General features: G+C 39.9%; 1 protein-coding gene across 2 annotated transcripts in view; it reads right to left on the minus strand.

The window, feature by feature from the left end:
- kiaa0513 (KIAA0513 ortholog) overlaps positions 1-21,897 on the minus strand; it is a 36,965-nt gene extending 15,068 nt beyond the window's left edge. For both annotated transcript variants that reach the window (XM_033635348.2, XM_033635346.2), the window contains exons 1-5: positions 21,771-21,897; positions 7,323-7,918; positions 1,610-1,709; positions 1,245-1,318; positions 561-631 (exon numbers count right to left, since the gene is read on the minus strand). In XM_033635348.2, the coding sequence (XP_033491239.1) occupies positions 561-631; positions 1,245-1,318; positions 1,610-1,709; positions 7,323-7,723 (646 nt within the window). In that variant the 5' untranslated portion in view covers positions 7,724-7,918; positions 21,771-21,897. The remainder of the gene's footprint in view (positions 1-560; positions 632-1,244; positions 1,319-1,609; positions 1,710-7,322; positions 7,919-21,770) is intronic.
- Positions 21,898-23,497: the final 1,600 nt, after the last annotated feature.

Here is a 23,497-nt window from a genome sequence, read left to right on the forward strand (position 1 = left end):
GATCATTTAGTGTTCACAGTGTTCCAACTGGGGAAGACAAAGAACTGTTAACGTGCACATTTAGTCTTCCTTTGGACCAGGGATGTTTCTTTGTAGTTTATGTTTATGAGGAGACCTCTGCAGCTGTTCATCACCATGCAAAGTTGCCTATAGTGCAGGTTTTGTTTTGTGTGTAAAACATAATTATAGCAGACCTGACAGTAGACGGATGTAGAAACACGTACTGTGCCACTGTGGTACACTAATCACCGAAAGCTTCCTGCTTGCATAAGCACAAATACACTACCGTCATGCAACTCGACAAAGTCACTGCATATGTGTCTGTGGTGTTGCTGCAAGAGAAACCACAGGAACAACCTGTGGTGGTGACACCCTCTGAATCAGCACTGAGGAGGAATATCTTTACCTAAACATGTTCTCTTTTGCTTGGTAACCCTTTTCTCTGGTTGCTCTTTTCATTTGGGCAACAGAGGCCTGTGTTTATGTTAAAACAGTGACTGATTGTTTGAAAAGAAAAGTCATGAATATGCATGCCAGATAAAGAATGAACTAGACCTTACCAATGTAGTAGTATGTGAAGCACATTGTCATAAGGTTTTTGGCTGGGCTGTAGTCATCCATCTGGTAACATCTGTAAACACACCATTTCTTTAGTGGTGATCCTGATCCTGATCATGACCTTGCTGCTAGAAATGATGTATTTTACTACAACTTGTTCACTAAAAGGATGAGTAGGTGATGTATTTTTCTTCTTGGCAACAAATCCCATGAATAGACACAACCCAGAGTGAGTTGATCCTACTGTTGATCTTACTAATCCCTTGTGTTGTCTGTGTATTCAAGGTCTAATGCATCATCTTCCTCTGTGCTGTAGAGCTCCATTGTTGTCCAAAAACTATTAAAAACACATCAGTGAATCAAACTGTTGCACCGGGTGTCATGTTCCTTCATAACTGTGAATACCCACACTGTGGTTTTTTGGACTCAATCCCACAAACACACTCCTGCTGCAAGAAACACTTACTAGAGCGCCATATGGGTATTTATCCGCTGCTGAAAATAGTCCCATAATGCATTATTTTCTCCTGTTTGAGTAACTGGTATTGAGAGGTTTTTGTCTTTTTATGGGAAATGCTGACATAAACAACTTCATAAATTATCATCTACCTTATCCTTTACAGTGCAATAAGATTAGATGATTACATTAAGTTGGTCTTAACAAAGTCAACCACATAAAGACTCACTCAAACAGCACAACCGCAAAAGACTGCACCAGTCTGTAGAAGGTGGCTTCACTCACACATTTAGAGTGGCAGCGCTGTAAACAAAGTATGAAAGAGAGTTATGAGTTTGTACAGGAAAGCTTAGTATAGAGACAAGACCACAACAATCGTCAGCTAAGTTACATAAATAAACTCCACTACTTATTTTACAAGATATTTCAGTTTGATTTCCTGCATATGTGGGTATTTTACTAGAATGTGTGACCTTTTTTATGTACAGTGTGTACAGGTCCAACAAGAACCTGTAATTTTTGGCCAATGCATGTGGAATGTTCCCTTACAGGTCAGGTCTGACATCTAACGAGTCACCATTTCCCCATATTCACCTGTGCGCTGACGTATTTGGCAAACCACTCCCTGCCTTTGCCGTTCTCTCCACTGCACAGCTCTCCAAAACGAGCCTTCTCTTCCTGATCAAAGTCCTCCCTGTGAAAACATGGTCCAAAAACTCATTACAGCTGTAAGTCACAGACCCTGTGGAAAGTCGCTTCACAGAAGCTGGTTTTGTTAACTTCATGATTTATCAGATTGATTTTACTATTGATTATATTAAATGACTATGTTTCACTGAGAATCTGACAGGACTTAACAGAACTTCACATGGGCATTAAATCCATAAAAAGTGGTTTGTAAAGTTAAAAAGGTAATAAAAAATTAACATAAGATAAATCTATGTAGACTTAGTGTGAACAAAAACAGAGGGAAAACATACAAAAAATTTTAAAATACCAAATAAATTACTGTATTAGCAATGTCAAGAAGTGTGGGTGGGTTACAACTGTGTCTATACTACCAAGCTCAAGATTGGCAATCTTGGGGACTTTAAAAGAAATATTTCAATATATTTGGAAGAGTTCTTTTGAGAGTTAAGATAGGGCTGCCCAATGAAAGTAGGAGATTCAAATAGTCAGTTGAAGACTCGTCAGTTAACTGAGATTGCTTCAGGTTGAGCATCTTTTTTTTTTGTTTATGTTTTTTTTTGCTTGACAGCGTGCTGTGCAGTGTACATCTGGGGAAGTTTTGGCCCCCAGATTTTGCTGCATGCTACTCTTTGGTACAGACAGCTGCTGACGTGATGTAGCAGCACAGAGGAGAGGAAACTTTCCAACGTAAGGCTTGAAGAAAACATTATCTTCTCTCACCTGCTTGTAAGTGGTGAATCTACAGCTAACTGACACTTAAAACGACACAGTCTCTGGCTTTGCGCTTGCGCTATACATCAAAAAAGTTTCTAGCTTCCAAAATTAATTCCAGGGTAGGCTATGTGGCCCACTGAATATCCGCAGCAATGTGTCTCCTGCTGGAGAATACAGCACAGTACACTGTGTTACACTAATGGCCATCTCACACAATGAGAACCTAGCTGAGGCTGATCTGGCAGTACCTTTACATCAGTGGTGTAGTGGTAGCTGATGAGGTGGATGTACTACTTAGTAGCTGGGTAAGATACAGAGGAGGAAGTGGGCATACTCTCCTATATAGTCTAATGTTTTTTTGTCTGATAGGTGGGTGTACTGTAATTGGCCAGAAAAAGATGTGGGTATACCCTGTATACCTGCGTATACCCTCCTCTACACCACTGCTTTACAGTAAAAATGTAAGTTTTGCAAGAGTGCAATTTTAGAAAAGTAGCCAGGCAAGCTGTGTAGTCCTGAAATGCAAGGGTTTAGGGTTGCATAATCCAGTCAACACAGAGAAGGATTCAGATGATAAGGAATTTACTAACAGAGTCCAGCCCTAAAAGATGACTAGACTGCTTTAAAGAGGGTAAAAAGGGTGCAGGTCATCACTAGGAGACTGCAGACCTGGAGTTCTCATGGCCAGAAATTAATTCTTTTAGACAAGATGTATTATGACATTAAAAAAGGAGTCAGTGTGTTAATTCACTGACCAAAGAGGTCCGTGACCCACAGATGGCAAATTACCTATCAGATATACTGTATTCAGCACTGTCAGAAATAATCTAGCCTGCCCCAAAAATGCCAGAAAAAGTTCAATACATGTCTGCAAAATTTAATACAAAGGTACCCTGATATTTAGAACTGCCCTTTTAACATTTCACCCTGCTCACATTGGATTTCTTGTCAAATTTTCATTCATGTCCCCCATGGGCCTCTGCTGGTGAGTCATGGGAATCTTTGAGTGGGTGAATGTTTCTAGTTATTCTGGGTGACAAAGATAGAACAGAGTTGATCTGAATAAAAGTGATGTCACAGCCTAAAGCAGGAGAAAGTGACGGGACCACACAGTCAGGAAAAAGGAAAACAATCTGACAAAACATAGCAGTCATCAACGAAAAAGTCACTGCATCAACAACACCAAAAAAAAACTTAGGAGATAAATAATAAAAACTGCTGAAAAATGGGGAGGGTGAGGTCAGAGAAGTTTCTGTTAGTTATCGAGTAATGTAAAAGTGTAAAAAAAAGCCACCACAGTGTAGTGTTGTGTGCTGAGGAACTACTACCAAGGTTATTGATGCTAGAGGGTTTAAAATGTTGTCACATTATTGAGTGTAGACTTTCTACAGGCAGTGGTATATGGAGGACGGAAGCTGCCAAAATAAATGTTTTCATTTGCGTCTTTAGTTATTTACCTTTGTATTTATTCTCCAATGTATTAACTTTACTAGTTAGTTTTCTCTTTTATTTATCTAAATTGATTATTTTTATCCATTTATTCATTTTTGCATTTATTTTATTCATTTAAAATGAATGTTTTTTAATCAAATTTTTGCATTTTTTGTTTTGTTTTTTAATGATACTTATTTATTTACTTCCCTTTGTATTTCCCCTTTTTATTTCCTAAAAGTTATTTATTTCCGCATTATTGACTTCATACATTTCTTCATGCATTTTTTTTATGCATTTCTTCTTATTTGTGCAAATGAGGGGTGGGACAAGTCCTGCCTAGAGGGCTAAACCTTGTTCATTTAATCACAGTAAAATCCCAGAGTAAAAAAACAAACAAAACAAAAGCACCTACAGCTACTTCCCTATGCTTCTTTAGTGGAGGAGCAGACTAAAGCCAGAATCAGTGGGGATTTTGATTTGGCAGATTTTGCTTCCATAGTGGGAGACCATCAGGTCCCTCTTAGACCCTACTTAGCACTCTCTGAAATGAGCTGATGCAGCGAAAGGGCACCTTCAGCCTTCATCTCTTCCCCTGCACCCATAATATGGTGGCTGCCATCCAGCAACACAACACTTACTGTCCCAAAAAAGTGTCTGCAGTATCTCTATGAGCTAATCAGGACTGTCTCTATAAAGTATGTTTCTGTGGTGCTTTGTGCAGTCACCATGACTAACACTGATCTCTAACTAGAATTACTGCTTCACAGTTATGCCTTTACCAAACAATCAAGTTGCAGTTACAGTTTACATCCATGTCTGTGAAAACGTGGATGCATCACACACATCTTCCCACCGGCATTACACATGATTTATACAATCAGCACAGTTTCAAGGTGGACATCCAAAATTAGTCTCACCAATTCATCATCTGACCAAATGTCTCCATTTATGTTCCTGAATTATGACACTGAGTAATGGCCAGAAAAGTGTTTTTGAAGAACATTATGAAGTCACAGTCTCCAAGTGGACATTTGTGCCAAATTTGAAGAAATTCCCTCGAGTCCTTTTGGAGATATCCCATTCTCGAGAATGAGTGGGATGCAAGGTCACACTGACCTTGATCTATGACCACCAAAATCTACTCAGTTCATTGAGTCCAAGTGGACATTTGCACCAGATTTGAAGGAATTTCCTCAAGGTTTCGATTTTTTTCTATCAAGTGACTTATCAGGGAATTGACACTTTGCAATATATATTTGCAAACAATTCTGTGTATGATTAATATCTACAGTACAGGCCAAAAGTTTGGACACACCTTTTCATTCAATGCGTTTTCTTTATTTTCATGACTATTTACATTGTAGATTCTCACTGAAGGCATCAAAACTATGAATGAACACATGTGGAGTTATGTACTTAACAAAAAAAGGTGAAATAACTGAAAACATGTTTTATATTCTAGTTTCTTCAAAATAGCCACCCTTTGCTCTGATTACTGCTTTGCACACTCTTGGCATTCTCTCAATGAGCTTCAAGAGGTAGTCACCTGAAATGGTTTCCACTTCACAGGTGTGCCTTATCAGGGTTAATTAGTGGAATTTCTTGCTTTATCAATGGGGTTGGGACCATCAGTTGTGTTGTGCAGAAGTCAGGTTAATACACAGCCGACAGCCCTATTGGACAACTGTTAAAATTCATATTATGGCAAGAACCAATCAGCTTACTAAAGAAAAACGAGTGGCCATCATTACTTTAAGAAATGAAGGTCAGTCAGTCCGGAAAATTGCAAAAACTTTAAATGTGTCCCCAAGTGGAGTCGCAAAAACCATCAAGCGCTACAACGAAACTGGCACACATGAGGACCGACCCAGGAAAGGAAGACCAAGAGTCACCTCTGCTTCTGAGGATAAGTTCATCCGAGTCACCAGCCTCAGAAATGGCAAGTTAACAGCAGCTCAGATCAGAGACCAGATGAATGCCACACAGAGTTCTAGCAGCAGACCCATCTCTAGAACAACTGTTAAGAGGAGACTGTGCGAATCAGGCCTTCATGGTCAAATAGCTGCTAGGAAACCACTGCTAAGGAGAGGCAACAAGCAGAAGAGATTTGTTTGGGCCAAGAAACACAAGGAATGGACATTAGACCAGTGGAAATCTGTGCTTTGGTCTGATGAGTCCAAATTTGAGATCTTTGGTTCCAACCGCCATGTCTTTGTGAGACGCAGAAAAGGTGAACGGATGGATTCCACATGCCTGGTTCCCACTGTGAAGCATGGAGGAGGAGGTGTGATGGTGTGGGGGTGTTTTGCTGGTGACACTGTTGGGGATTTATTCAAAATTGAAGGCACACTGAACCAGCATGGCTACCACAGCATCCTGCAGCGACATGCCATCCCATCCGGTATGCGTTTAGTTGGACGATCATTTATTTTTCAACAGGACAATGACCCCAAACACACCTCCAGGCTGTGTAAGGGCTATTTGACCAAGAAGCAGAGTGATGGAGTGCTGCAGCAGATGACCTGGCCTCCACAGTCACCGGACCTGAACCCAATCGAGATGGTTTGGGGTGAGCTGGACCGCAGAGTGAAGGCAAAGGGGCCAACAAGTGCTAAACACCTCTGGGAACTCCTTCAAGACTGTTGGAAAACCATTTCAGGTGACTACCTCTTGAAGCTCATCGAGAGAATGCCAAGAGTGTGCAAAGCAGTAATCAGAGCAAAGGGTGGCTATTTTGAAGAAACTAGAATATAAAACATGTTTTCAGTTATTTCACCTTTTTTTGTTAAGTACATAACTCCACATGTGTTCATTCATAGTTTTGATGCCTTCAGTGAGAATCTACAATGTAAATCGTCATGAAAATAAAGAAAACGCATTGAATGAGAAAGTGTGTCCAAACTTTTGGCCTGTACTGTATGTGCATTTAAACAGTACCAATGCATTTTTTCAAAGTTATATTTGGGTGCAATTTTGACAGATATTCATCTAGCTGTACATCTGAAACTGTATTAGCAATGATTACAATAATGAGTCGCTGATGCTTATTACTTTTGTATAACCTGTACAACCATTCTGCAAGAACTTGTAATGCTTTTCTGTAAGACAAAGAATGTGCTATTCCTTCTATAAAAAGAGAAATGGTTACACTTCAAAGCTCCATTACTGTAGCATCTTTCAAAATATTCTGCCGGCATACATTTTTGTTTGTAGAAAAATAATAAAATCCAGGTGAAAACTGATGCAGTCTTTTTTTTTCTTGGAGTTGCCAAAAGAGATTTTCTTCCAACGTGTCACACAGGGGCTTTCAATTTGTTGATCATGTTTCTTTCAACTGACTGAATGAGGGCAAACTAGGTTGTAGTTCTAGTTTCACAAAAATAATCCTACCTTCACTATCTTATGAACTTACTGATCGAATGAGTCTTTGTAAAACACATACACATATTAAAAAATAGTTCCTCCTTACCTTCCATGAAACACCTTCTCCACATAAGCCTTCATGAACTGCCTCCTCTCCACTGTCTCTGCATCAGCCTCCTCTCCACTGTGGGCGGACGAAGATGACGACCTCCTCAGCTCCCACATATGCGATGGCGGGTCCATGTCATTCTCGCTGTCTGCCGACTCTGTAGCATCGCTGTCATTGCCTCCTTCCTCTTGGTGATTGTGGTGGTGGTGGTGAGGGCTGGGCTTGGTTGGCGCCATGGGCTCTGGCAGTAAGGGCTGCTGGTGGACTCCCATGGAAGATGTCGGCTCTGGAGAGAAAATGTCTGTATGGCCTTGATGTTGGTCTCCATCTATGCTGAGAGTTGTGGCCTCTGAGGGTAGGTCAAAGTCTATAAGGTTGTTGACGGCTACACCCTCCATGTTGGAAGTAAGTCCCTTTTAGCTCTGAAGCAGTGTTTTTTTCCAGAATGAGCTATTTGGTGCTCTGTAGGAACATGAGGGTGGTCACAGATGTGCTAGTTGGAGGTTTCACCTGTGATGACTGGGTTTTGATTCTGCAGGCCCTCCCACCCCCTGAGGGTGCCGACATCAAGTGAACTCACAAACCCAATGCATCTGTGAACAAAGGAAGGAAAAATCTTTTTAATCTTTAACATTTATCTAAAAATGTACTAGACAACCTAACAGATCCAATTGAGAGTGGGATGTGCAAGTCCCTGCTAAATGCTAACATCAGCATGCTAACATGCTCACAGTGGCAATGCAAAGTTGCTGGCATTAAGCAAGCATAATGTTTACAAGTTTGCCATCTTAGTTTAGTGTGTTAATACAACACAGAAATATGTGAAATCGACACAACCTCTTAACAATGCATTAAGTGGTGTTGGGCATGAAATGTGTTGAAATTAAGTGTTGGCAACACGAAAATAATGGCAGTGCAAAGTCTATCACTGGTCACAGGATAAAAAAAAAATAGTTGGTCAAGTTCAGGAAAAGATCATAGCTTTGCTTAAAATATAACTATTTATGGGACGTAAGCGACGTAAACTTATGTACTATGTGTAACTCCATAGAGAATTTACATAAAATACTTTGCGTATTCCATAAGTACTTTTGGCTTTGGATGCAAAAAACCATCTACTGGTTGAAAGTCCATGTTTGCTTGACCCATCCACCACCCCTCCCACCCGCCTGCCAGCCCTACATGGACTATCTCACTCTTTATGCTTAATTTGTGTGTCCACCACGACAAATAACCCTCATTCACTTTGCATTAACATTGTTTCCATGTTGCTAGCAAGTAATTTTAGCACATTTTATGCCCACCAACACGTAATGCGTTGTTAAGACTTTGTGTCCATTTCATGTATTGGTGAGACCGGGCTGGTTAATATGCTAACATTTGTTGATAAGCAATAAATAATAAGTACCGCTAAGGCTGATGGGAATGCCATTATTTTTGCAGGTATTTGGCCATAAACCAAAGTATTGGACAAATTAAAAATTTAACTGAGGATTAAATGTCAAGGGATCATCAAAGTTTTTGCAAATAATCTGAGGATAACATGAATGTCAAGTTATTAAATATTTATACAGATACCTATACAGATACAAATCCACACTTTTTTATTTTAAAATTCATTTCTGTTTCTGCCCAGCCAAATTAAAAGGCAACCCTGGAGTTTTTTAATTAAAACTGGGTCAACAGGGTCTCAAGGATCTCTGTTTTAGGAATTCCAAAATACCAAGTAATGTGGACACTAGGTGTAAACACAGCAGCAGTTATGAGTTTTAAAATGAAAACAAATTAGTCTGGAGGAAGTCTAACATATAGCCACCAACATGCCTAAAAATTTGACATCCTGGATCTTTGAAAAAGGCACGCAGCAAGCAGTTCAGTAGTACAGCTCACTGCTGGATTTCACTCCTAAAATTCAATTTGTCACTCGGCAGAGGATGAAGAGTTTAGACCCGACACCATTCGGAGGCATGTTCAATTTGTCCTTCTTACTGATCTTTTATCTCCTGTCTTACTACAATAGACTGTGCACCAGGAAGTAACTATGAGGAAGGACATGTTTTATCATCATGAAACAAACAGAGTCATCATTAATCTTATTGGGCTTTCCCCATATCCTGATAATCAGACTGAGTGGAGCGTTTTCACAGCACGCATTGTTAGTTGGAGCCCTGCACCCATCCTATTGAAATAACTGATAAAATCAGAGATGTGGGCAGTGACTCAAAGGTGTAGACCTACTTTTCTTGCCATGAAAAGATGAAAATGTCTGTTGTGAAAAAGTCATTATAGATACCAGACAATCCCCAACCCCACAGCCAACAACAAAAGTTTAGAAGAAAAAACATGTTATTCAAATTCTCTCAGTTTTGTTATTTGAATCTGAATTGAAAAGCTGAAAATAGCAAATAATAAAGTAACACATATGGACTAAAAAAGACACATGGCACAAGGCATGGGCATATAAATACAACATACCAGTCAACCCTTTTGACTTGACAATGCATAACCTTTTTAGCACACATAAAATGCAGCTTGTATTTAAATGGGTTAGTTGGAACATGTATGTATGGTTTTATGTTGTTGCTGATAAGCTTAAAAGAGCGCCTGAGCACAGTAGGTTTTGTGGTCTGACATTAAAAAACTTCCTGATAGATTAATCTCTAATTCCTTAATCAGAAGTTGCTAGAAAGACACCTTAAGCAGCTCAGTTAAGTTCTGTAACAGGACTGATGCATATCAGTTTTCAGTTCACAAGGGGAAAAAGCAGAAATAAACTAGAATCATTGCCTCGCGATTGTATGGCCCTGCCAACAAACTGTAAATTGCCAACCGACTGTAAGTTGCAGTTACAGTTCATGTACATCCATGCTCATATGTAGCCATGGTGGCAGACAGTGCTTCAAATATGGATGTTGCTGCAAAGAAGCTATGTATTCTAAAAGGTGGACGCTTTGCACACATCTTCCCTCTGGCAGCCCAGAAGATCTTTACAATTACCACAGTTTCAAGGCACCAAAGATTCATCAATTCAGCATCTGACCGAATGTTTCCCCTTCTGTTCCTGAGTTATGGCATTGTATTAAGTCCAGAAAACAATATGATGTCGCAGTGAAGTTGACCTTTCACGTCTCAGATATAAAATGTCATCACTCCATCATTTTCTTCTGTTAGACATTTGTGGGAAATTTTGTCATAATTAGCATATGAATCCTTTAGTGACCTTGACCTTTGACCAGCAAAATCTAATCAGTTCTTGCTGGAGTCCAGGTGGATACTGGTGCAAAATTTGAGGGAATTACTTCAAGGCGTTCTTGAGATATCGTGTTTGCAAGACTAGGACAGGCAGACTGATGGGCAAACAAACCAAAAAACAGAATGCCTCTGGCAACAGCTGTTGTCAGCACAGTGACATAAAAAAGGAGGGAGCATTTTGACGTGAACAGAACACATCCCAGAATTATATTTGATCTAATAAGGAGACTCTGTAAGTACAGGATGTTGCAGCTCCACATTGTATTTAAGTTCACAACATGGGCAGTTTATACTTCAAACCCTGTGAAGCTTTCAATCAGTAAGTTGCTTGCCTGTGTTAATAAAATCTCAAATGACTGCTGAAGCTAACCGCTTCCTTTTATCCATGAGTCAGCACTGATATCATGCAGATAACTGGAAGTTTAATTCATTGATTGAAAACCACAGAGACATGCAGGAAACTCTTAAACTGCATATCTAATCTAATGTCCCACAATTATAAACTGTCTGCTGAACTTCTGTCCATTGTGTCACTCAAACAGCACTGTACCCAACACTGGACTGATTTTAAATAAATGATCCAGTCATAGCACAGTCTGTAATACTGCTGACTCCCACACAGGGCTTCCCAGGACTCCCCACCCCGGCCTCCATCCTTCACTCTGTCCTTGAGCTAATCTGCTATAGCCCTTCTATCGATGCGCCGTTTGGTCTTCTGACTGAACTCACACAGCTATAACATCATTACACACACACACAGGCTAGGAGCCCTGGGGCTGACTGTATGTTTGGGCTGCCACTTTGAAGATGAGTAGGTTATATAATGCAGTATTTAGTGAGTAAGACCCAGTGTGAAACATTCAGACACACACACACAGCATGAGGGCCGAGATAAACACACACATGCACATAAGCAAACAAATATGTAACATATAAAAATATCAGCAAAAATGAAGGAAAAGACATGATGGAAGCAAACTGTCTCAATGCCTCTTTCAAGTTTAACCTTAACAACTATTAGCCTGTATCTAAGCCTTCCTATCTGCTTAAAATCATATCATTTCTGGTCAGCTCACTACTGTGTGTCATTCTGGAGGAGAGTCAGGCTTTAGGCCCACTCATAGTACAATAACTGCTGCAACTACTGATGATAACATTGTTACCTCCCTTGATAAAAAAACAACACTGTGCTGCTCTCTTTGCAGATCTGACCAATGCTTTTGGTAGTAATATGCTTTGTATTGATTATATGATTCTGCTTATAGCTTGTTCAAATCTTATCTTTCTGGAAGAATACATACAGTTGTTACCGATTGCTTCAAATCAAGTCCCCAGATGGTTGATGAAGGTGTCCCACATAGATCAATATCACGCGCCCTCTTATTTACTCTAAATATAAATATTTCTTGTCCAACTGATTTCAATTTTTATGCTTTTACCATCTTGTGCCTCCTCTGCTCCGCTGTCTCAGTTGGAAAAGGGTAATATTAATCAGATTTTGAAGATAGTTATCGGTTGTCTGGTGGCTGTTATGGCCCAGACACAGCAAACCTACGTCAAAGAACTAGTGGCAATGAAAACCAGCTGCACTGCTAGTTGCCTGTGTCTTGCCCAAAAAGTTGCCACCCTTATTTTGAAGCCTTGAGTTGGCATTTGGCTGTGGCCATCTTGGACCATATTTGGGCATGAAGGTGTAGCTAACCCTAGTAGGGCTGACCCAAATACCATTTTTTAGCATTTGGACCCTTGGCAGAATTTATAAGGAATATTCGAATATTCATTCACGATGGGGGGTGGGTTGCCTCCCCGGTCTGCCTCCGGGGTTTTTTCGGACCTAGCACAGCGGCGACCAGATCTTTGGTCTCAAACCACAAAAAAATGTGCTGGCAAGTCTCCTTCAGTACATTATTCTATGCTTTCTTTTGATTTTCACATTGGCTTGTCATCCTGTTTAATTTGTCTTCTGATTAAATCGGAACTGTTGAAACAAGTTGTAGGAAGCCTCTGCAAGTAATTGGTTGCTGGCAGACACTCTGTGCTGCAATAAAATGGTTTATCAGCAGTGCCGTGCACTGTAGAGCCGATGCGCTGCTGGTTCTGCCGGCCTGAATAGAATATAATGTCTACTGCTGTGTACAGCCTTTATAGACTGAGCTGAGTAGTGATGTGCGGGTCGACCCGTAACCCACAGGACCCGCAAATGGACCTGCAGGTCGGGCAGCAGTGATCGTCTGTTAAATCGGTCTGTAAATGATATTTTGACATTATTGGCTATTACTGTCATGGCATCTGAAGGTACTGATGCGTTGAGCAGGTGACAGTCCGCGGCCGTTTTCAAAACACACTTGTGTCACGCACTCCAAAAGAAACTTGTTGAAACTTTAAACAATAATTTATTGTGCGAAACGGGGGAAACAAACGCTGACAAAAACGATTCCATAATTCATATTAAATTCAAAAGATAACGAAAAAACAGCTACAAGTTAGAGGGAATAGTGATTAACTGGTAAAACTTGGCATTGATCCACAGCCTCAGACGGATGCGCTCAAGTGTGCCGTGTGCACAAGCTCAGTTGGTAGGATACTATATTTTCACATTTTTAACAACGCAATTTAAAAGTTTTGATTTTTATTGATAACCTACATTTACCAACAACAAAAAGACTACATTAGCACCAAAAAAATATGTAAAAAAAAAAAGTAAATAAAAAAAAAACGAATATCGAATACCAAATTTTCATAACGAATACCTACCCATAGAAACGAATATTCGAATATCCTAATATTTGGGCACAGCCCTAGCTGCTAGCTTGATTAGTATGGTGCATTTACAGCTACGGTTAACTTTGATAATGCTAATGCTTTTTGCGAGTGAAAAACAGGCTTAAAATCATTCAAACAAAACCTACCCGAAAAACAGAACATCCAACTCCTTTGAAAGTATTTTAGTACAACCAAATGCTGAGCAAGATTGTTTTAGGCAACCAAAAAAATACAATTACTTTGATGAACTGAAAATACACTTAAGTGGCTTGTTAACTTGACCAGTTTATGCATATCTTTAAGCCTTAAAAACATCTAAACGGGTGACTTATATAAAAATGTATCCCTCATACAGATGTCATGGATGGGTAAATTAGCTAAAGAGATCAAATCTGTTTTTTGTACTGGACTGTAGACATGTTTATTTCTGCTGTAAAGGTGAGCATTTTGAAATGGGGATCTATCGGGATTGACTCGCTTTTCAAGCCATCCTCAAGTGGCCATTCAAGGAACTGCAGTTTTTGGCACTTCCACATTGCTTCATTGTTCAGCCCAAGATGTTGCCACTATATGTTTCTACTCTGGATCATATAGATATTCTGTATGCTAATGCTACTGACACTACCCTTAAACCACTGGAAGATATTTATCACTGTGCCATTGAATTCATTGCTTAAGACAGCTGTCACACTTACCACTCTTGAGTTATGTCAAAAAGTTGGATGGTCATCACTGACATCTACAAGGCATCAGCATATCTGTGCTTTCATTTATGAGGCCTTACTATCTAAGTTGGCAAGATATTTAACATCCTCAATTGACTTCAATATTAACAACCAGGACACCAAATATATAATTGAAAAGTCCTTTTGGTTTGGCTTTTGGTACTATCCACCAAAAACGTCTAAGGACCGTACCCATATATGTCTCTCTCTCTCTCTCTCTCTCTCTCTCTCGCTCTCTCTCTCTCTCTCTCTCCCTATATATATATGTATGTATACATACACACACACACATATATATATATATATATATATATATATGTATATATACAGTACAGGCCAAAAGTTTGGACACACCTTCTCATTCAATGCGTTTTCTTTATTTTCATGAAGATTTACATTGTAGATTCTCACTGAAGGCATCAAAACTATGAATGAACACATGTGGAGTTATGTACTTAACAAAAAAAGGTGAAATAACTGAAAACATGTTTTATATTCTAGTTTCTTCAAAATAGCCACCCTTTGCTCTGATTACTGCTTTGCACACTCTTGGCATTCTCTCGATGAGCTTCAAGAGGTAGTCACCTGAAATGGTTTTCCAACAGTGTTGAAGGAGTTCCCAGAGTGTTTAGCACTTGTTGGCCCCTTTGCCTTCACTCTGCGGTCCAGCTCACCCCAAACCATCTCGATTGGGTTCAGGTCCGGTGACTGTGGAGGCCAGGTCATCTGCCGCAGCACTCCATCACTCTCCTTCTTGGTCAAATAGCCCTTACATAGCCTGGAGGTGTGTTTGGGGTCATTGTCCTGTTGAAAAATAAATGATCGTCCAACTAAACGCAAACCGGATGGGATGGCATGTCGCTGCAGGATGCTGTGGTAGCCATGCTGGTTCAGTGTGCCTTCAATTTTGAATAAATCCCCAACAGTGTCACCAGCAAAACACCCCCACACCATCACACCTCCTCCTCCATGCTTCACAGTGGGAACCAGGCATGTGGAATCCATCCGTTCACCTTTTCTGCGTCTCACAAAGACACGGCGGTTGGAACCAAAGATCTCAAATTTGGACTCATCAGAACAAAGCACAGATTTCCACTGGTCTAATGTCCATTCCTTGTGTTTCTTGGCCCAAACAAATCTCTTCTGCTTGTTGCCTCTCCTTAGCAGTGGTTTCCTAGCAGCTATTTGACCATGAAGGCCTGATTCGCACAGTCTCCTCTTAACAGTTGTTCTAGAGATGGGTCTGCTGCTAGAACTCTGTGTGGCATTCATCTGGTCTCTGATCTGAGCTGCTGTTAACTTGCCATTTCTGAGGCTGGTGACTCGGATGAACTTATCCTCAGAAGCAGAGGTGACTCTTGGTCTTCCTTTCCTGGGTCGGTCCTCATGTGTGCCAGTTTCGTTGTAGCGCTTGATGGTTTTTGCGACTCCACTTGGGGACACATTTAAAGTTTTTGCAATTTTCCGGACTGACTGACCTTCATTTCTTAAAGTAATGATGGCCACTCGTTTTTCTTTAGTAAGCTGATTGGTTCTTGCCATAATATGAATTTTAACAGTTGTCCAATAGGGCTGTCGGCTGTGTATTAACCTGACTTCTGCACAACACAACTGATGGTCCCAACCCCATTGATAAAGCAAGAAATTCCACTAATTAACCCTGATAAGGCACACCTGTGAAGTGGAAACCATTTCAGGTGACTACCTCTTGAAGCTCATTGAGAGAATGCCAAGAGTGTGCAAAGCAGTAATCAGAGCAAAGGGTGGCTATTTTAAAGAAACTAGAATATAAAACATGTTTTCGGTTATTTCACCTTTTTTTTGTTAAGTACATAACTCCACATGTGTTCATTCATAGTTTTGATGCCTTCAGTGAGAATCTAGAATGTAAATAGTCATGAAAATAAAGAAAACGCATTGAATGAAAAGGTGTGTCCAAACTTTTGGCCTGTACTGTATATATGTAAGGTCTCTCTTCAGTGTTGATCTCAATATGACTATCTCTCAATAAGACTTCCTGAATAAATAAAGCCTAAGTTTTTCATGTTGATGAGGCAAAGTGAGATCTCACCAGGAAAACTGAGCATATGGCCCACAGTTCAACAGTCTTACTGGCAATGCTTGAAGTGTGAAATGTTGCCTGTCACAGCTGGAGGCCTGAGCCGAGCTAAGCTAGCAGCAGAGCTCCTCAAGTCATGATTTCCTGCCGAGGATGGATGGCAGCAGTACAATCACCTGCCGGCCAGTGACGCCTTTTGGCCTGATTAATGTGTCCTGTCCTCCTGTCCTGCCATGGCCACAGCAAATGCACACACAAAGGCATAAAACACTGGAGGACTCATTACATCAGCATTCCTTCACTCAGATCGCAAAGGCTGCAGTATTTCTGCTTTCACGAGCAAGAAGGGGAGCCCCCACCAAACATCCCTCCTGCAACATACACATATCCACAAACACACATCCGCCCACGCACAGACCACAGAGAGAGGCGCTTCTGTCATGAAGGAGGATGGTGAAAAGATACTGAAAAGCTTGAGTGATTTGGTGGAGAAGATCTCTGCTTGTTGCAGCGCAACAGCATCACAAGACCCGTCCTGTTCTCTTTTCTCATCTTCAGAGTATGCTGCACTTAGCATGATTCACACATGGAAGCCAGTACCGTTATGCAACGTGCCCCTGAGCCTTTCCCACCCCCAGGAAATATTATTTAGCACACTCGTCTGCAAAAACATCAGTTGAGCAAGATATGAGCAAGGCGGCGTCAACCTCAACACTCATGGTGCTTCACAGTTCATCTATCTTTGTCACTATGGCTTTATGGGCAACATGCGGCAAATGCAAAGCAATAAATCAGCTTTTCTTTCATGTCAGATACAGTATTATAAAACATCAATTCAGCACAGTAGCAAGGTGCTTTCAAAGTCCCCTTCTCAGGCCACTAGTCTATTACCCAAAGTGCTCTCTCAAGCATTCCTGAACAAAGCTCAGCCTGATAGAGGTGGGAACTAATACCCAACTTGGGACTTTCCTGACCCACAATCCTTTGGCTTCCTTAAGTAATTTGAGAGGGTAAGTTGTTCAGTATCTTCATTATTGTGTCTACTGGGATGTCTCAGTCACCAAAACAAAAGCAATGTGGACGTTCTTTGTCTCACCGCTCTTTGATCCTTTGGATGAATTTGTACAAAGAGCTGGAAACAAGGCTGTTTCTCTTCTAGCTCCTACACTCGGCACATTAAAATGTGATTTCTCACTATTTCTCTTCTTTGTAAATTACTCCTTAATGTTGTTATAAACCTATTCCACACTCTCTGATACACACACACACACACACACACACACATCTGTATGTCAGATTATTTACCTTGATTGGTTTGTCCAAATACCATTGCTTCACCTCCACGTAGACACAGGTAACAGAGCCTGACATACCTGACAAGATGGTACCCCCTCCATAAAATTTAACATGCTGTGACGTCAACTTTACATTCTTTATAGGCATAGCCATTTTAGTATGTCTACAGTTTATGAAAGTTAATCGTAATATTTTGGTCACCTAAAAAAGTCTCATTCAGCATTTGGTTGTATTAAAAGACCCTCCAGGGAGTCTTAGGGCTAAGTAAGTACGTTTTTAAGTTTTAAAAGTTTTAAGCCTGTTTTGCTAGTGAGAAATTAGCTTAAGCATTATCATAGTTAACCATAACTGTAAATGCACCGTGCTAACCGAGTTAGCAGCTAGCATTAGAGTTATTTCTACCCACTAATCAAAATATGGTCACTTTTGGCTCCAAAAATCCAAGATAGCGACTGCCAAAATGCAAAACTCGATGCTTCAAAATGAGAGTTCACATACCAATGGGTGATGTCACGGTGGCTACATTCATTATTTTTTACATTCTAAGTTTAATTCACATCTCCCCAAAATTCAGCCTGACACATTTGGAATCTTTAGAAACTTTGGAATCTCAGAATTCAGCAGGGATGGGCAATATATCAATATTATTTCAATGTCGTGATACATCATCTTTTGGATTTTGGATATAGTTGTATCGTAAGTGTTGTAAATCAAGACCACACTGAAAAGTACTCAGTACTATTAAAGCCCTGCATTAAATTTGTGTTTTCATTTTGTTTTAGTCTTCTCACTTAGGCTAATTAAAAAGGGGCATCAAAGAACTTTAAGTATCATAAATGAAAGCACTCAGTAGTACGCATTGGCTCCTCTTAGAGCGTTACATCATTATGAAAATTAAATTATTAGGTTTTATGATGGATTAATATGTAGGCAGCATTTTAACGTTGATGATTTGAAATACCCTGTATATTGGTAATTGTTTTCGATAACAAAACATCATATTTTATAAGCTTATCAATTTGCAAAGAAAGTACATTTTAGAGGAGTAAAGCATATAATATTTCACTCTGAAATGGAGAAGTATGAAGTACCATAAAATAGACAATAGATAAGGAACAAGCACCTCAACACTGTAGTTAAAAGGATAATTCTGGAATATTGCAACTTTCATTTTAATTTTTTTGGTTTGACCATTGTTTCTACTGCTGTGGTATCACCGTACCCATCAAAGTATGGATGTTTTCACACAACGCATTTCGACATGTCATAGTTAAACCACAAGTGTACACAGAAAAATGAATGATGGATAAATTCCATGCACATGCTCTTACTGTAACAAGTCAAAACATCTGCTGTGAAAATGTTGAGTTCTGGGAGCAACTAAATCTAAGCCAAGGCAAGTAAGATAAGCAGTGGAGCATTTGGAGGTAAACCTTAAATGTTTGTAATAATCCCTCTTTGTCAACTTTGTGCACACATAAAAACAGCAAGTATTGAAAGTCAAAGCCGAACCAGGAGTTGTTTCATAAACTGTGATGTTTACAAAAGACAGCTTGGGTAGTAATTTTACTGTTCAGCTTTCTTGAAGTCTGTCTTACCTGAGGGTTTGTTTACAACTTGTCTTATCATATGACTGCACATGTTTCCTGTGCTGCTTAACTCCTTTTTAGCAATGTTACCAGAGCTCTGCAAAAACTTGTGAGCATAATATTATTATAACAGCCAGGATTGGTGGCCAAACTATGAAAATAGAACCAAGACTGTAAGAAACCAGAATGATCTTTCAGGTCAAGTGCCTGAGTACATGTCCCAAGCTATTTCCACCACAGCCCTAAACCAACAATGAGTATCAGTCTCCAAACTGATAGTGGAATAGCAATGCTCCAGCTGAGGTGGATCAGACTTTCACAGGCAGAGGGGAGGGGGTATGTAAGTGTTCTAGGTGCAGGAATGTTGGCCCCTGCCTCTTCAAGTGGACCCAAACAAGACTGGACTATATCAGAAAAGAACTGTTTGTCTGCATCAACGGATTACAGGTGTTAAGGGGGCAGTGATAACTTTTATCACCAACAAGTAGGAACTACCGCTCTGCATAGCTTTAAGACTGACAGCAATAATAAAGTCCCATTTTTACAATACAGCTAAAAAGTCAGAAACCCCATCACCTATGCAAATAATCACTGATTTACTGTCACTTTTGAAGTGGTAAATTTGTGTTATGGAACAAAATGCCTTCATAATTGTACATTTACTGTAAGCCTCAGCGTGGGAACACTGCAGCACAACAGTGCCAAAGTGTGATAGCTGAACTGCATGGCCTCACATCACACGCTACAATATATGTGACAAGCAGAAGTGGCAGATAGCTGATAAGTTAGGTGGAGAATCTCGGCTGAGGTTGGCCTGTGTAACAGCTGAGGGGACTGCACTTACAGATGTAATCTGTTCACCACAGGCAACACTCCCAACACAGCAACGCTAAATTTGTTTATAGAGACAAGCTAGTTTTCTGAAGACAGTGGCACTCGACTCCATCACCATGTCAGTAAACATGAAAGCAATGTACCCATGTAGTACGATGCACCTTGTCCACTACATCTACCATGAAATTCTTAAAAAACAAAACAAAAAAAAAACAAAACAGGTTTTTCTTTTAAGACTGCGAACCAGAAACTATCAGGATTTGGTGTCTGAATGCACTGAAGCAGCTTATACTCAAAAACAACACGAAAAGGTCGAAGAGAGGTCAAAAAGGACGCTTGAGCAAGCTGTTCAATACTAATACCATTAACACCTCTTGACCTAGCATGTCAAATATCATTTCATTTATCCCCCATGTCCCCCTAGTGTTGCTTTCCCATCACAACCTACTGTGTAACAGAGAAGAACAAGAGTCTAAACAACATGCCTGCCTGTGCATTATAGAACTATTTCAAGCTTTTTCTCCATATTTTAAAACCTGACTGACAGGTGGTGCAACAGCATGCACAGCAAAACAACTAACCTAACAGTACAGAGCCATGGTAAAATGAGCGGTGGATGCCATAAAACTTGGGAGGAAGTTCTTCTCCGTGTGCACTTCCAGATAAAACCAAACACAATCTATATCTGTCAACCCAAATAACTGGAGGCCCAGTATTATTTTTGTCAGGTTTGCCTTAACTGGCAAATAGCCATTAAAGACCTAGGCAAGGAAAATGGAGAGATAAGTAGTGTGAATGCAGATTAAGAGTGTAGTTTATGATTAATCTAGAAATCATGACTGTGTAAAATGGCTTGAGGCTACATGCTTTACATATTTAATACAGATCTGTATCCTGAGTGTGCACTGCTCACTATCTATAGTTATAATGACCTCATTATGTACTGTTTGTATAGGGCTACGTGTATTATCTCACATCTGCTTGTATACCTGCTTTTCTATCAAGCATGAAGAGAACGTCACGCCAGACTCCATTAAAGAATCAGCTAATTTCATAATGCACTGCTTATCAGCCGATCAGCTGCAAAATCAAGAGGTGGTATCCCCCAGTGTGGTATACGTAGCAGTAATATAAAGCAGCTCTTATGTTCTCAAATATAATACTTCTGATTTGACCCGACTCGCTACAACCAGCCATGATGCTGCTGGAAGAAGCTTGTTGAATTTACATGTGGATGAATTTCAAAAGTCGAATTTTCCTACAAATACAATATGCTTGGTGGATGATACGCCTGCCGAATACAAATGTGTCTCGAAACAATCAACAAACCACCTTGTGTTATATTTCACTTGGTTTATCTATTTCTCAATAAGCAAGGTCACCTTAAATGTCAGTCTTTCTGAATGTGGTTTGGTTTCCGCTGTCTCCACAGAGGACAACAGATCATCGCACCGTCTATCCTGAATGAATTAAGATATGACGACTTAAAAACATATGAAACAAACAGGTGCTTGAACTCCCTGTGCAGACCATAGTTTAATACTGAACACAAATGCTGACTGATGGGTTCAAGTAGCAGACTGGGCGCACATGACAGCTGAGAAAGGAAGCAGCGCTGAATAAACACAGCAAAAGGCTGACGTTTCCTGAAACGTTCAGCGCTGGCATTTCCAGGCAAACAGGGATACCCCACGTCAGTGACGGAGGTGTATCTGCAAGTGAAGCCAAATACACACCAAAACAACTCCTATAACAACGATAGAGGCCAAAACATCACGAGAAGGAGAAAATTAACCCTCCGCTTTGGCTCCACAGCCATTCAAACAAACAGTGAAGCTATGCAAAAATGGCGTCAATGAGTCGTACAGGAGCAAGTGTTAAATGTATAAATTGATATTTAATGAGAAGACGACACAGCTATACGTACATGAGATGTCCCGTGGTGGCAGGAGAAGGGGGCTGCTCCTCACTGATGTTTGTGCGTCGTAGGTTTTTGCTCGAGACTGTGGGTTTGAGGGAGAAGAGCGCATGCGCAGACAGATGCGAACACGACGAAGGGGGGAACCCAATGACGTCACCAAGCAGCACACCCAATGAACCAATGAGCCGTGGTGCTTCAAACATTGCATGAATAATAAACATGGGATATGGTACCTAATTCCAAACTTTATTCACTTATTTACTTATTTTAAAATGGCGGTGAAGAATGTCTTGAGTGCGATCTAGCTGTAAAAATACTCCTCCCACCAGTTATCTTACTTTCACAGGCAGGCTCTTTTATGTTGGCTTATTCACAAACACAATTTCCCCCCCTATAAACATTTGATATGGAATAATAAAAATATATAAATAAATCAATCTTGTATGGTAGTTGGGTCCAAAATACTATTTTACTGATATCACAACTGATTAAAAAGACAGTCAATTACTTAGCCTACACATACTGAATTCTTAAAGCCATCTGGTATCCCAATACCTGCACGAGAAGATAGCATAGTATTTGATGCAGTAGCTACACGTTTTTTTTTTTGAGACTGTTGCAGGGAGGTAATATGTCTAATGAACAGTCAATGTTTAGGACAGATGTTTTGTCAAATGGCATCAACATAAAGGATAACAAATGTAGTCATACACTTTTGAAACATATAATACACCTCTCTGCAACTTCTTCCTGTAAACACTATTAGAATAGTCACTTTGAGAGCATTAATTGGAAATGAATCTCAACTCTCTTTAACAAATAAGGTGAGTGAGGCATATTTCAAAAATTTTAAATTAACCAATCTCACAAATTACTTTTTTTTTAATATGATGAAATATATGACATGACATATGATGTGGATCTAAGACTAATTTACAAAAAAAAGATATAATTTGTTATGGAGAAAATGATTTAGACAGAGGTCATGTCTTCATTTTGAATCCTCTCATTTTATATGGCACATTTTTCATCTATAGATACAAATGCTCTAACAGGGAAAACCAATATCCACCACTTCATGTATGAACTGGAACTTTACTTTGAAACTGTTCTTTGTTCTCCTTGTTTTAAATTGTATTCTTTCATGCTTTTGTATCATTTTTGAGGATTGAATAAAGGAAGTTTAAAACAAAGAGCTGTGGTGCTGCATCAAGTCAGCACAAATATTGCTGAACAGGGCAGTAGTCACCATATACAATGAGGGACACACATCCCCCCAATGTTCAGATATGCCCAAAATGCCCCCCCCCCCCCCCCCCCCCCCCCCCCCCCCCTTATATATCTGAAACTGAAAAACAACAAAAAAGAAACATTTTTTTTTTCATTGCTATTCTACGATAGGCAACCACATACCACCATTCGAAATAATGTAATCATAACTAAACATAACAAATCCCTGTTATTACAACTATCGGTTCAAGTATTGCAGTTCTGCGTGTGGTTTGTCCAAGATGTGTTAGTCAATTTGTGCATATTTTACTTTAGAATTTCAATGGCAGGAAGTAAGGGTGTGTGTGTTTGGGGGGGTGGGGGGGCGTGCAGATTTGGTCTCCCCCCAATGTTGACTCCATGGCTACAGCCTTGTTTCTGTAGGTTAATTTTTTTTGCTAAATTAACTCTCTCTACTCACACAAGTTGCATTCCTTAAGTATTTGTCATAAAATGATCTATTA

This window comes from Epinephelus lanceolatus, chromosome 5 (genome assembly GCF_041903045.1).
Source record: "Epinephelus lanceolatus isolate andai-2023 chromosome 5, ASM4190304v1, whole genome shotgun sequence".
NCBI classification, from domain to species: domain Eukaryota; kingdom Metazoa; phylum Chordata; class Actinopteri; order Perciformes; family Serranidae; genus Epinephelus; species Epinephelus lanceolatus.